Source organism: Salmo salar, chromosome 14 (genome assembly GCF_965601325.2).
Source record: "Salmo salar chromosome 14, fSalSal1, whole genome shotgun sequence".
Taxonomy (NCBI): domain Eukaryota; kingdom Metazoa; phylum Chordata; class Actinopteri; order Salmoniformes; family Salmonidae; genus Salmo; species Salmo salar.
In genome coordinates this window covers 82,242,501-82,257,380 of record NC_138304.1, presented here as the reverse complement: position 1 = coordinate 82,257,380, position 14,880 = coordinate 82,242,501, and the positions used below count along the sequence as shown (strand labels likewise).

Genomic DNA, 14,880 nt, shown 5'->3' with positions numbered 1-14,880 from the left:
GGTCCCCTTTTGAAGAGATGTGTGTGTGTGTGTGTGGTGTGGTCCCCTTTTGAAGAGATGTGTGTGGTGTGGTCCCCTTTTGAAGAGATGTGTGTGTGTGGTGTGGTCCCCTTTTGAAGAGATGTGTGTGTGTGGTGTGGTCCCCTTTTGAAGAGATGTGGTGTGTGTGTGTGGTGTGGTCCCCTTTTGAAGAGATGTGTGTGTGTGTGTGGTGTGGTCCCTTTTGAAGAGATGTGTGTATGTGGTGTGGTCCCTTTTGATGATCGTGTGTATGTGTGCAGGTCTGAAGCCAGGCCAGAGGAAAGTGCTGTTCACCTGTATGAAGAGGAATGATAAGAGGGAGGTGAAGGTGGCTCAGCTGGCTGGTTCAGTAGCAGAGATGTCTGCCTACCATCACGGAGAGGTCCGTAAACTTACTGAGCTATAGGAAATATACTTACTGAGCTATAGGAAATATACTTACTGAGCTATAGGAAATATACTTACTGAGCTATAGGAAATATACTTACTGGAAATACACTTACTGACCTAAAGGAAATACAGTGATGGAAAAAGTACCCAATTGTCATACTTGAGTAAAAGTAAAGATACCTTAATAGAAAATGACTCAAGTAAAAGTGAAAATCACCCAGTAAAATACAACTTGAGTAAAAGTCTAAAAGTATTTGGTTTGAAATATACTTAAGTATCAAAAGTAAATGTAATTGCTAAAATATACTTAAGTATCAAAAGTAAAATTTTAAGTATAAATCATTTCAAATTCCTTATATTAAGCAAACCAGGCAGCACCATTCTCTTGTTTTTAATTTATTTACGGACAGCCAGAGGAACACTCCAACACTCAGACATGAATAATTGGAGGCAGATGGGATGACCAGGGATTTTCTCTTGATAATTGTGTGAATTGGACCCTTTTCCTCTCCTGCTAAAAATTCGAAATGTAACGAGTACTTATAGGTGTCAGGGAAAATGTATGGAGTAAATGATGTTCTTTAGGAATGTAGTGAAGTAAAAGTTGTCAAAAAATATGAATATTAAAGTAAAGTACAGATACCCCAAAAAACGACTTAAGTAGTACTTTACACCACTGATGAAATATACTTAGAGAGCTATCTTCCACTTTAAATCAATACAGTCTGAAGAGACTTTGTGTTTTCCACAACAACACTGTTTTGACATGTGTGCCTCTGTATGTGTGTGATCAGCAATCCCTGTTGATGACGATTGTGAACTTGGCCCAGAACTTTGTGGGCAGCAACAACGTGAACATCCTGCAGCCGCTGGGTCAGTTTGGTACCCGCATCAACGGTGGCAAGGATGCTGCCAGCCCCCGTTACATCTTCACCATGCTAAGGTAAAGCCTCCGAGGGTCAAAACACATTTGTGCAAGCTATTTGATTGGTCTACTTGTTGTATGATTTGTATGGGCCATTGTGCCGTCCTGAAGTGTAGTCATACCTGCTTGATTTAAAAAAAGGTTAATGATACATTTCATGTAAACTTTGTTTATACATCACCTTTCATAAAACACATTAAAACTCAAAATGCTTTCAAAATGTATTTATTATGAAGTGATGTCACTTCCTTAGTCCCCTGGCCAAGATGTTGTTCCCAGCGGTGGACTCCAGCCTGCTGAAGTTCCTGTTTGATGACAACCAGAAGGTGGAGCCAGAGTGGTACATCCCCATCCTTCCTTTGGTGCTGGTGAACGGGGCCGAGGGCATCGGGACGGGCTGGGCCTGCAAGATCCCCAACTACGACCACAGAGAGATAGTCAACAACCTGTATCGCATGCTCAACATGCAGGACCCTCTGCCCATGGTGAACATTTCCAACTTTCAAACGTATTTCATTACATAAGATCAACTTTATTGTCCCAGGGGGGAAATTTGTTTTGGACACACAAGCAGTGCAATTGTCCATTTGGTTTTAGGGTTTTATTGCTTAATAAAGCATATCAACTCCGATTTTAATATTTTTGTAGATTGATACCATTATACATTAAAACCTTTAGCTAAATCAATTGTCATTTGGGATTTTAAAACATTTTTGTTAGAAGTGGATAAACCACCAACTTTCTGTGTCTGCTGTTGGTCAGTTATAATCAAGATTTGTGTTAATCATGTTCTAAGTAATCATGTTCTAAGTAAGTCATCTATCATAATGACTGAGTATTCCTACCTCTCTCCTCTCCCAGCTGCCCAGCTATAAGAACTTCAGAGGAGTCATCCATGAGTTGGGTCAGAACCAGTACATGGTCAGTGGAGAGATCTCTGTCCTGGACAAGAACACCATTGAGATCACTGAGCTGCCCGTTCGCACCTGGACACAGGTACACTATTGCTAAGGACAGGATATATCACACCTGTCCAGCACTTCTGGTCATCTAGCTGCTTTGACGGAATGAATGAAGGAGATGTTGAACCTTTGTTTCTATGCTGTGATGTTGTGTTTGTTAGTTCTTGTAATGGACTCTGTTTTCTCTCTGTCTCTCTCCTCCCTCCCTCCAGGCCTACAAAGAGTCGGTACTAGAGCCCATGCTCCAGGGGACAGAGAAGACTCCAGCTCTGATTAATGACTATAAGGAGTACCACACAGACCAAACCGTCAAGTTTGTGGTCCGTATGTCAGAGGAGAAGCTGGCCCAGGCAGAGGCTGCTGGACTACACAAAGTCTTCAAGCTACAGTCCAGCCTCACCTGCAACTCCATGGTTAGTACCCCTCCTCAAGTCTGGGTTCTATTCACTAGGCACCAAACAGAAGAAAGCGGACTGAAACGGGGAGAAACTACCTGAGATTGTTCAATAATAAACGCCTGGGTTTCATTATCCGTAGCAAAACGGTTTGCCCTAATGAATACGACCCTGTATTTGAGTTGAACTTATAGCTGTATTGACTCCCACTGTTTATTCATTATACACACCTCTGGATGAAGTGCTCTGTTTTGTGTATATACAGGAATCACATCTGTCCGGATGACGGGATTCTTTGGAATGAGTCTATCATCTAAAAGGGAACCATTTTGAGGTGTTATGTGGTTTGTCAGCTGTTTTGGAAAGGAGAACTATCTAAAGTAGTTGTTCTCCCCTCAGGTATTGTTTGACCACATGGGCTGTCTGAAGAGGTATGACTCGGTCCAGGACATTCTCAAGGAGTTCTTTGAGCTGCGGTTGCACTACTACAAGCTGAGGAAGGATTGGCTAGTGGGGAGCCTGGGGGCGGAGGCTTCCAAACTGTCCAATCAGGCACGATTTGTACTGGAGAAGATCGAAGGAAAGATCACAATCGGTGAGAATTTTACCTGCATGTCTCTCCCCCTGTCTCTCCCCCTGTCTCTCCCCCTGCCTCTCCCTCTCTCCCCCTCCCACTGTCTCTCCCCCTCCCACTGTCTCTCCCCCTCCCACTCCCCGTCTCTCCCCCTGCCTCTCCCCGTCTCTCCCCCTGCCTCTGTCTCTCCCCCTGCCTCTCCCCCTGCCTCTGTCTCTCCCCCTGCCTCTCCCCCTGTCTCTCCCTCAATATTTATTTCAATTGGCAATTTGGTACTAGAGTACTGCTATATTAATGTTGTTTGTCTATAGAGAACAAGTCTAAGAGGGATCTGATCAGGATGCTGGTGCAGAAAGGCTTTGAGTCGGACCCCGTGGCGGCATGGACCAAAGCACAGGAAAAGGTACTGTTAGCATCCTGCCACTGTCCACCACTCAGCCCTGTGACTGGCTGAGACCGCTTGACGCGTCAACACCCTGTATTCTGATTGGACATCTTCCTGGTCTCTCCCTATAGGCTCTGGAGGAGGACGATCGTGACGGTAATGACAGTGACGGCTCTGTGGACTCTGGGTCGTTGTCGGGACCAAACTTCAACTACATCCTCAACATGCCTCTGTGGTGCCTGTCCAAGGAGAAGGTGGACGAGCTACTCCGACAGAGAGACATCAAGGTACTGACTCAGAGAGGAAGGGTGTAGACACCTGACTGTCAAAGACTTGCAATTCAATTCAATAGATCTTTATCGTCCCCAAAGGGCTATTCATTTGCAGCAACATTACACAAGTAGTCAAGGGCTGAGTGTCTCTTTTAACGGTTGTGTGTGTTTTGTTCTTGGAGCATAGTGTGTGAATATCAGTAGTTTTTTAAGATCGCAGAGGGAAATGAACCCACGCGCTCTGTGTTACTAGCACCATGTCTTTTATCAACGGAGTGTGTGTTGTTCAACAGAAAGGAGAGTTGAATGAGCTGCAGAGGAAGTCTCCTGAGGACCTGTGGAAGGAGGACCTGGCGGTCTTCATTGAAGAACTGGATGTGAGTGGTACCAGCGCTACGTGCAGCAGAGTCACTCATCTGAGTCACTGCTTAAGAAGGGACTACTGTCATTTCTACCTACTTGTGCGAGACTGCTTTTGTTGGGGAGAAGTCGGGTAATCTCAAGGTTTCCTTCTCCAGTCTTTACTGACGGCAGATCTATTCGTAAATGTTTGGCTTTTATCTCCTTTCACTATAAACCGTCACCTCAATACAAGTGACTTTGACCATTTACAAAAAGTGACTGAGGTGTATTCTCTCCCTGTGCGTGTGACAGAAAATCGAGGCCCAGGAGCAGGCAGACATGAGTGCAGGTAAAGGCACCAAGCTGGTGAAGGGCAAGGTGGGCAAGCCCAAGGTGAAGAAACTCCACCTGGAGGAAACGTTACCCTCGCCGTTCGGCCGCAGGGTCGTACCCACCATCACACAGGCCATGAAGACTGACGCCTCCAAGAAGATGACCAAGAAGAAGAAGGTAAAACAGTTATTATTTAAGATGAATCCTCTCTATGCTTCATTATTAAAGGTCCAGTCTGTAATGTTTCCAGACAATTCCAATCATTGAAGTTGATGATTTATACCCATTGATTCTACAACAATATCACTTATCAGTGTCGTATGAGCTTAGTTCAACTGTATACCTCTGTCATAGCTCAGCATTGTTTGCATTGGTCTCTGTGTGTTTTCAGGCATTAGACATGACGTGTGTGTGTGTGTGTGTGTGTGTGTGTGTGTGTGTGTGTGTGTGTGTGTGTGTGTGTGTGTGTGTGTGTGTGTGTGTGTGTGTTGGCCTCTCAGGGTGATGCGGACCTGGTGATGAAGCTGGAGTTTGATGATGAGATGGGAGTGCTGGGGTCAGATGGGGGAACAGGGGAGAACTCCTCCTCGAATACACCAGCCCCAACCAAGCCCAAGGCCCCCCGGATCAAACAGGAGAAGAAGGAGTCAGGTCAGCAGATGTTCCATTCTCCTTTCATGTGTCTGTCATCTTATTGGGGTTTAGTCATGAATTGGGGGAGAAGGGGAGACGGATGAGAGGGATAGACAGGATTGTATCCCCTCCTCTTGGGGCAATTCGTAGTTGGGAGTCAGAAGTGTTACCACTAGAGGAAACTTTGGCACTCATTTCTTTTAATCACACTTCATGGCTATTAAATAAAAGACCTGAAATCTGAATGAATAAATGTTCTCTATATCAGGTACTCCCAGAGCCAGGAAACCCCCCACACCCAAAGGATCGTCTGGTAAGAAGGTGAAGAGGCGTAACCCCTGGTCGGAGGATGAGTCCAAATCAGAGAGCGACCTGGAGGACAGTGAACCTGTAGTCATTCCCCGAGACACCAAGTCACAACGGGCCTCAGGTAACCACTTACCTACTGGGTTGTGTTCATTAGGACACACCATTAAAACAGTGCTTTTTGTTGGATATGTTCAGACAGTAGCTTCCTTTTTCACTCTGTTTTGGGGTGTTTTCTTTGTGTTCACTGTCCTGTTAGAACTAGGGACAGCCATTTTTCCTGATCACAGCAGTTAATAGTAGTTAACTGGGCCCTAATCTCGGTTAACCCAGAACTAAAGTCTTGCATAATTGGTCCGCTGCTCGATTTAAGTTCTGGGTCTATACCTGTTAAGGGAATAGCTGAAGAGATGCTAGAACGAGGAACAGAACCGGAACGAGTAGCTCTCTCTCTCACTTTGCAAGTTATGGGCCGAATGTCACCTCCCCTTCTGAAATTGGAAAGATGCCAGTAATGAAACCAGTAACCAGTAATGAAACCAGTAACCAGTAATGAAACCAGTAACCAGTAATGAAACCAGTAACCAGTAATGAAACCAGTAATGAAACCAGTAACCAGTAATGAAACCAGTAATGAAACCAGTAACCAGTAATGAAACCAGTAATGAAACCAGTAACCAGTAATGAAACCAGTAACCAGTAATGAAACCAGTAACCAGTAATGAAAAGCCCACACACAGAAACTACTGCTGCTCGTCCCATTCCTTCACGACAGATTGTACTGTACCAGTTATGTTTACGTAGATCTGTCTACGAGAGATTAACTGGGCCTAGAGTTTTTCCTGGTTCAGTCACGTAGTCGATTGGTTGGTTTTTCTTCAACTGTTTTAACCAATCTTATCATGTTATTAATTGCATATTCTTTGTGATTGGTCCTTGAGGCCATTTTGAAATGTTTAAAAGCCTCATTCTTATTTCTGTAAAAACCCGAAACGCGGTGGTTCTACTTTTTGCAATAAAGACGCTTTTTTATTTAATTCCATTTGTCCTCCAGGTGTTGATGGATATCCTCTCTGCACCAGTTCGCTCCTCAATTCATGCTCCTTGGTTAGAAAGCAATGTAACGGCAGGGATCCTTTCCCTTTGCAGGTCACGTGGTCAGAAAACTCTCTGGCCTTGCTAATTCTAACATAATAGTTTTGTCTCATTGTCATTCTACACACTATGCTGTCTGTCACTCGGGGTGACTATAACTTGAAACTCCATCAGCTCTTTGAAAGTCTGGTTCTCCCTGGCTTGATGAGCCTGAAGTCTGACACAATCCATATGCAATAGGAGAGGTTATGCTACGATTCTCAGCTCTCAAAACACTGATTTGACTCACACTATGAACTCTGTAGCTTTTCCTTATCACTAGTAGTGGGCTATTAGCACATGCTGCCTTTCAGAAATCATTACAAATCAATCAAACTACAACAAGTGATTCAAAACACACCCACATTTATAATGAACTTTGTCTGTTCCTCAGCGGCCAAGCCCAAGTACACATTTGACTTCAGTGAGGAAGAGGATGGAGGAGAGGAAGAGGATGATGATGATGATGCTGCGTCCTTGCCAGCCCAGCCCTGCAAAGACGACTTCACTGCCTCCTCCGAAACTAAAGACCGATACAACGACCACAGCAATGATGATGAAGATATCTTCCCCCCGCCCAAACAAACCACCACCACCGTCTCACCAGCGAAGAAGAAGGAACCAGAGAGTATATTCTCCTCCTCCAAATCAGCCGGTTCCTCTGAAAAGAGCAATGACACTGGTGAGTTCACACAGCAATGTACTTTCCTTAGTAAAAGGTTAGATGTATATTTCTTGTTTTTATTTCCAGTCTTGTGTGTTTGTCTATGAAAAAGGATTTTGTCTGTACATATGCTCCTAGTCCCTGCGTTCATCTGAGGGTTAATGTCAGTTACTCTTCTCTTCCAGACGATCTGAAGTTGGACAGTGACGAGGAAGAAAAGGCCTTCTCATACTCCAGCAGCTCTGCCTTCGACAAACCTGTCCCAGCTAAGAAAGGTAACACACAGAGCCAAATATGTATCTACAGCCTGGCCACATTAAACAGACGTACATTTGTGTACCTTCATTAAGTACTTCTTACGTTTCAAATTAAATAATGGTCTGCTTACTTAAGACAGAACAATAGGGAGGTTGGTCAGGGAGGCTGGGTGGGCGAATACCGCGATCGAGAGGTTGCGTGTTCGAGTCGCGTCAGAGATAACTAGCATTTTAGCTAACCTTTCCCCTGACCTTTTTCCTAACCTTAACCTAATTCTCATGACATTCTAGGCAAAATTCTCCTTTCCTTTGACATTATGACACAACAAGCAGCCTGGTCTCAGAGCAAGACGTATAATACTATATGTCCTCCAACACGTATGATACTATACATCCTCCAATTCGTATGATGTTGTATGACCGCTATTACATTACAATTTCTGACTTTGGTAACACCCGCATCTGCCGCTAGAGGGAACACTAATGCAAATCTCAAATCAAATCACGTTTTATTGGTCACATACACGTGATTAGCAGATGTTATTGCGGGTGTAGCAAAATGCTTGTGCTTCAAACTCCGACAGTGCAGTAATATCTAACAAGTAATATCTAACAATTTCACAACATATACCCAATACACACAAATCTAAGTAGGAATGAATTAAGACTATATACATATGGACGAGGGATGTCAGAGCGGAACGGACAGAGATATAGTATAGAATACAGTATATACATATGAGATGAGTAATGCCAGTAATCCCTCCTACAAATCTCACTACCAAGGGGGGTTAAAAAGATACTGATAATGTTGCTGCTGCTGAATAAAGTGCACTATATGGGGAATAGGGTGCCTTTTTAGACACAGACATGGTGTCTTGCTGAGATCCTTATTATTATTGATTATTACCCACAGCAGTGAAGAAGCCTTCGGATGCAGCTCCCAAACCCAGGAAAGCACCAGTACCCAAAGAGCCACCAAAACAGAAGTTGGACACGTCCGTTTGGGACTCCGACTCAGATACCGGCTCCAAGAAGCCTGCGACACCACTCAAAGGTACAGGCTTACCTCACAATGACCAGTGGAGAGTCAGTAAGCTTACATTCTATTTCTCTATGAATATAAAAGATTGACAAGTGTAAACTGGCTATAAAAGGGTATGAACCGAGTGTAACCTGGATGTGTTTTCCATACCTGTGTAGGTAAAGGCGGAGGGAGGAAGAGGAAGCAGTCTGAATCTGAAGAGGATGATTTCAGTCCCAAGAAGACTCCTGGGAAAACACCCAAAGCCCCTACCAGCAGGGTAAGAGAGTGTGTGTGTGTGTGTCATTGAATCATATAGGATATAAGAAGATACTAAAAAACGAAGACTTCCATACAACAAGATACTTAGTCTTCTCGTCTTCTCCCTGTGTAGAAACCGTCAAAGAAAGCAGCCGTGACCCCACCCCCCATGTCAGATGATGATGATGTAGACTCCAACCGTTTCAGCCAATCCGGCACGGCATCCCGAGACCGACTGTGCAGAAGCAGGACCAAGAAGGAAGTGAAGTACTTTGCTGAGTCAGCGTCAGGGTCAGACGACTATCAGTACGACATGTTCGACTAGACCATGGAATCCCTCCCACACAGGCTCTGTTCCAATGCTTCCTCCCTCCCTTGAAGTAATCACAGATCTTCATTGGTTGGACTAGGGAAAGTAATTGGTTGGTAGCCCATGCTGTCACCTTGATGAAATCAGGAAGGATGGGTTTTTAAACAATTTGAACAGCCATTTGCACACACACCGCTTTAGTAATTTTAACGTGCATCCTTCCTTCACTTTCTAGAAGAGATCATCTGAGAGGTGGGATAGGTGTAGGCAGTGGTTGTATAAATATCCAGTCATGTTTAAATATCATGTGATTATTTCAACGTAGGAAGGAAGAATTTAGTTTTGAAGTATTCAACCAGGACCAGACACACACTGGTTGAAATACCCCTGTGCTGTGTCCCACAGACTTTTGTACATCCCCCCCCCTTTAATTTTAATGGTGACGTTTAATGCTTTCTACTGTGTAGGTGTTTTACACTTTTTATTATACATACAAAACAATTGTTTTTTTTAATTATTATTATTACCATGGAAATGTTCTGTATTTGTCCTAAGCAGCTTTTAGAAGTTAGGAACGCTGTGCTTCAGCACATTTTAACTGTTTAAAAAGTAAAAAAGAGACTATGTACCTTTTTGAACATGAACTTGGAAGTAAACAATGAAATGTAAATTATTCTCTGGCTGTTGGGTTTTCTGTAAGATTTTCTTAATTGACTTCACTCTATTTCCTGCAGAGCAGAACTGTAGGAACACGATTCGCACGCACGTACATACGTAGTTAGAGCGTTGCACTAGTAACCAAAAGGTTGCAAGTTCGAATCCCCGAGCTGACAAGGTACAAATCTGTTCCTAGGCCGTCATTGAAAATAAGAATTTGTTCCAGTAAATCTAAATATTCGGGTTATAACACGTCCACACGTTATGTATTTTAAAATAAATATATTTTTATTACAGGGCATTTCATGGTAAAGTTAAACAGTATATGAACATATAAAGCATTGTTAATATACAAACAGACAATATTGAAAACAAGATAGAAGCTCACCGTAAAGCTCCTTATGAGGACTTCCTACTTTCTCTTCCCACCAAGCCAGCAGGAGGTTCTGGGTAAATGTATAATCACCATGACAACTCCCTGCTGCCCCGCCCACCCTCCAGTAAGACAAAGTTAAGAAAACTCAACCATAATTTGATCATGTCTCTTGATAATAACGCTAACTATACAACACTGCATATGATGACAATGAGGTTTTCTGAAACCGATGGGGAGAAAAAGGCAATCATATACATTATTTGTAAATGTTAAACTTTTGAACATTGACACTTTTTGAACAGGCATAACAACAAAGTTGCTTTCGAAGGTACATTTTTTATGAGGTTCACAGTCATGCTTCTACTGGATAGTTGGATAATGGGCTGCCATCAGTAGGGCACAGCGGTGGAATGTTCAGATAGAAATACGTCGCATAGAACAGACACCACGGACTTGTAGAGTATGGAATCGTCAAGCCAGATCTATTCAGTGTATTTCTATCTGCAATGTTCAGTATGTTGCCCCCTTCCGGAACACGCATTGATCTTATTCCATTATTGACAACCAAATTTCTGTCAGTTGATTGATTTAGTGACAGCTGCTTGGCATTCCAACTGAAGAGGGGAAAGCAGCTCTGTTGTTTGATCAGCGATGACATCGGGGTAACTAGGGTTTCGAAATTCTGGAAACTTTTCACAAATTGAAGAATTCCACGTTGGAAATTCCTTTAGCTTATTCCCTCCTGATTACGAAAATCCTCCGCCCCCCCAAAAAAAAGGAATTTGGGGAAGGTTTCTGGAATTTTGCAACCCTATTGTGAACCCATGCTCAGGTACTGACACCATTTGGTCCTAAATGATGTGGGGTGAGCAGCTGCTACCCAAGAGGGGCTGGCTATGAGATGAAGCTCTGAGAGGTCAGATAGCCTAAAGCTGCCATTAGTTGAGACATAAAGCACACCACACACACACCATCTAATACATGAACAAGTCTGCAGTGAGATAGTAGTAGTAAATATTAACAGTTACATCGGTACAACATTCAACAGAAACCAACGTAGTAAATTCGGCATTGTGGAATGGATTGAGTTCCCTGCCGTGTCACCTGGTGCCTGTAGGTGGCGCTCAGGTCACTAGGGAAATGGATGTAGACATTCTTCAGCTGTGAAATAAGTTTTCCAACTTCAAAGACACTCAGGGTAAATTTCAAAAGTCTTTCCTTGATTCATCACACCCTCGATTCCTCACCTCAACAACACACATTGGAGAAGGTCTGAGGTTATGCATCCTTTCCTCCAATGCGTTTTGAGAAGGAGGTGCGGCATTAAGGGAGAGGAATGTAGGGAAGACTATTGAGATTCATCCACACTGCTCTTGTGATGAGCCACCAGGATTGTTTTCCCCTACATCCCTCTCTTCCTTAGAGGGAAAGAGAGCATTACATTTTTTGTCATAAGATGCAATGAATTTGACAAAACGCTGCTTTAAAGTAAGTATTCCTTTAACACTGCATATCATTCCTATGTAACGCCTGGACGGCATATTCACATTCTAACATGGTACAACAGAGACAGTTTTGTTTTCCCTTAAGATATGTATTACATGTGGTGTTGATATGGAGGAGATGTTTCTGAAAGGTTCTAGCCAGGGCTGGGGTCAATTCATATCAATTCAGTCTATTCAGCCAGCAAACTGCAATAATCCATCAGGAATTGACCCCAACCTTGGTTCTAGCTGACTGACTACAGTGGTCATCTATTCCCTTGTGGTAAAATGTTTGCCTCCATTCAGAATAAAAAACCTTCCTATCTTTATACCTCTGAGATGAGTGACTCAATAATCACCCATAACAGTTTATGCCAAATTATTATTACCCTTAAGAATGATAAAGAAAACTGTTTATTACCATCACCCTTAACATTATGTCGACTACATATAATTCACGTTCAAGTTTTATATAAGTACTATGAGAAGTATTGCCTTTGTGCTAGTTGAGTAACTGGTCAACATCTGAAAAATTATATTGTCTATAGCCTGGCTTCCACACTGAATATCACTCTGTTTCACTTCACAACAGTGAAATGAACAGAGCAATATTCAGTGTGGATTCTAGGCTATTAACTTTATAAATAGTGTCCAAATTCTAATCTGTGATTTAGAGTTAGATCCAATCCGTAGAGCTGAAGAACAGTGTAATTTCCGATTGAGCAGACATATTCAGCGTTTACCGTGAATGCAGTCTCCGCGAACTTGGGAACATTGCCTTTACATTTTAATCGCGGTATACTGCAGCTCTTCAGTGCAACGGACTGAATGTAGCCCTTAGGCTCTAAAGAAAAACAGCTTTACTAAGAATATAGTTATAAGATCAGAAAGGCTGTTGCGGCCGATATGGGACATCATTCCTCATCCCTGAGAAAAACAGCTGTCTGGTGGATCTGCCGTCCAAAACACAAAGCAGGGTTGGGTTCAGGAGATGCAACGTTCAGGAAAATATATTCTTGTTTTAGAGCTGACATGATTCCCTATTCTACATGATAGAGAAGCGCATGTTTACATAATATATTTATATCTGAACATTCTGTGATGTTGTAACCCAAATGAACGCTACCCGAGCTTATCTATCTATAATTACTGCACGTCTCAGAGGTTAAGGGTCATGTGTAAAGAATCTCCTTTGCATCACTGTAGTTTTGCACAGGACTTGTGGAGGAGCAAGGCAACGGTCAGTCACTCTGTAGGACTAGAACTAAGAATGCGCAGTGGCTACTAGAGTCTAGTGTACAATCTTCCCGGCCGAGCGGTTAGGTCATGAATATGTATTTTAACGATTGCAATGTCCCCGTGGTTTCCTTCCAAAACAAGACACTTATGTATGCAAGTATGTAAGAAGGGGTAGGTAGTGATTCTGGGCCTACAGGACTCCTTTGTAATCCTGGCCCAGAACGCAATGTGCATTTTGTGTTGCGCAGACGCTTGTAGTTGCTGACAGCCATTAATGTACAATTACTAGATTGAATCTGCATCAGAGAAGTAATTGACATTTTAACACTGTAATAAGAATGCATTTAACTGCACAGATGGGGGAGAATGTTCAAGAGAATTGCAAGGAAACTTCAAATTCATAAAAATTAAAAAACATCTACATTTCTCAGTGGCGCAAGCTTAATGAGAGTCGCTTAACCCTTATCTTTACCCAGAGATTTCACTTGTTAAGACTGCTTGATTTCTCTCTGGGAATGTCCTTTAATGATAAAATCTCAGAAGCCTTTTAGCCTCAGAAGCCCTGTACATTACATTACAGCCTGTTATCTGTGATAGACAGATCCAATCTGGTAATAGTTTATCTAGATTCAATCTAGTCATTGTATATCTATGGCCTCTACAGTCTGAGGAAGCGGCTGAAGAGATGCAGCCACTGACACTAGAGAGAAGCCTCTAGCACTCTGGCTTTATGGTGATGTAATGTACACTGATGGAGACGTCAACATAATGAGTTATAAAAGACAAAACACAAAACAGCTTTAAATAGAGGAACAAATATAAAGTATTAGTCTTCCATACTGTCTATATGCAAGAACAGTCTATATAACTGTTTTTGTAAAGGACCTTACATTTTAGCCCCCCTTTGAACCTTGTCATGTATGTACTGTTTCGCATCAAACAATAATATTTAAGACAATGGAAAAAGCACCACAAAATTCATCATAGAAACAGACAGATTTCTAACCATACAATGATATATACAATGTATTCCAACAATATGAGACAGAGTGAGAGAGAGAGAGGGAGGGAGAGAGACAGAGAGAGAGAGACAGAGAGAGAAAGAGAGACCGAGGGAGAGAGATACAGCGAGGGAGAGAGACAGAGAGAGGGAGAGAGAGGGAGAGAGACAGAGAGATACAGCGAGGGAGAGAGACAGAGAGAGGGAGAGAGAGGGAGAGAGACAGAGAGATACAGCGAGGGAGAGAGACAGAGAGAGGGAGAGAGAGGGAGAGAGACAGAGAGATACAGCGAGGGAGAGAGACAGAGAGAGGGAGAGAGAGGGAGAGAGACAGAGAGAGAAAGAGAGACCGAGGGAGAGAGATACAGCGAGGGAGAGAGACAGAGAGAGGGAGAGAGAGGGAGAGAGACAGAGAGATACAGCGAGGGAGAGAGACAGAGAGAGACAGAGAGAGGGAGAGAGACAGAGAGATACAGCGAGGGAGAGAGACAGAGAGAGACAGAGAGAGGGAGAGACAGAGACAGACAGATAGAGGGCGAGAGACAGAGAGAGAGAGACAGAGAGCGAGACATAGGGAGAGAGACAGAGGGAGGGAGAGAGACATAGAGAGAGAGACAGAGAGGGAGAGAGAGCGAGACAGAGAGCGAGAGGGAGAGAAAGAGAGATTAAAACTACGTATTAAACTTGTCGAGTCCATCATGCAGGGATGAATTTATACAGGAGACCTGAGGAGGATGACCTATGACTTTGTGTACAACAAGTAAGTGGGCGTGGCCGGGCGAGGTCAAACCCAACTCGACCAATCACACCCTAGTCCCCGAGACACAACGCCAAAATAAGAGCTCAATAAATGTAGAATTATACACAAACCAACCACTGGTCCTTTTAGGTTTTAGTGTTGTCATTTTTTGAAGGGAAAATAAAGCGATAAAGAGA

General features: G+C 43.1%; 2 protein-coding genes across 5 annotated transcripts in view; one reads left to right on the top strand and one right to left on the bottom strand.

Annotated features, from left to right (window-relative positions):
• The window catches only part of LOC106570304 (DNA topoisomerase 2-beta), a 52,532-nt gene extending 42,671 nt beyond the window's left edge, over positions 1-9,861 (top strand). For both annotated transcript variants that reach the window (XM_014142479.3, XM_014142478.3), the window contains exons 19-35: positions 282-403; positions 1,206-1,354; positions 1,590-1,821; positions 2,198-2,332; positions 2,511-2,711; positions 3,093-3,288; positions 3,579-3,670; positions 3,784-3,939; positions 4,218-4,301; positions 4,579-4,776; positions 5,100-5,250; positions 5,501-5,662; positions 7,067-7,354; positions 7,522-7,611; positions 8,510-8,650; positions 8,797-8,897; positions 9,012-9,861. In XM_014142479.3, coding sequence (XP_013997954.1) covers positions 282-403; positions 1,206-1,354; positions 1,590-1,821; positions 2,198-2,332; positions 2,511-2,711; positions 3,093-3,288; positions 3,579-3,670; positions 3,784-3,939; positions 4,218-4,301; positions 4,579-4,776; positions 5,100-5,250; positions 5,501-5,662; positions 7,067-7,354; positions 7,522-7,611; positions 8,510-8,650; positions 8,797-8,897; positions 9,012-9,203 — 2,690 coding nt within the window. In that variant the 3' untranslated portion in view covers positions 9,204-9,861. The remainder of the gene's footprint in view (positions 1-281; positions 404-1,205; positions 1,355-1,589; positions 1,822-2,197; positions 2,333-2,510; positions 2,712-3,092; positions 3,289-3,578; positions 3,671-3,783; positions 3,940-4,217; positions 4,302-4,578; positions 4,777-5,099; positions 5,251-5,500; positions 5,663-7,066; positions 7,355-7,521; positions 7,612-8,509; positions 8,651-8,796; positions 8,898-9,011) is intronic.
• A 1,842-nt stretch (positions 9,862-11,703) lies between these two features.
• Positions 11,704-14,880, bottom strand: part of LOC106570306 (retinoic acid receptor beta) — a 282,569-nt gene continuing 279,392 nt past the window's right edge. For all 3 annotated transcript variants that reach the window (XM_014142481.3, XM_014142480.3, XM_014142482.3), the window contains one exon: positions 11,704-14,880. This exon is cut by the window's right edge and continues 459 nt beyond it. The gene's annotated coding sequence lies outside the window, so the exon portion shown is untranslated.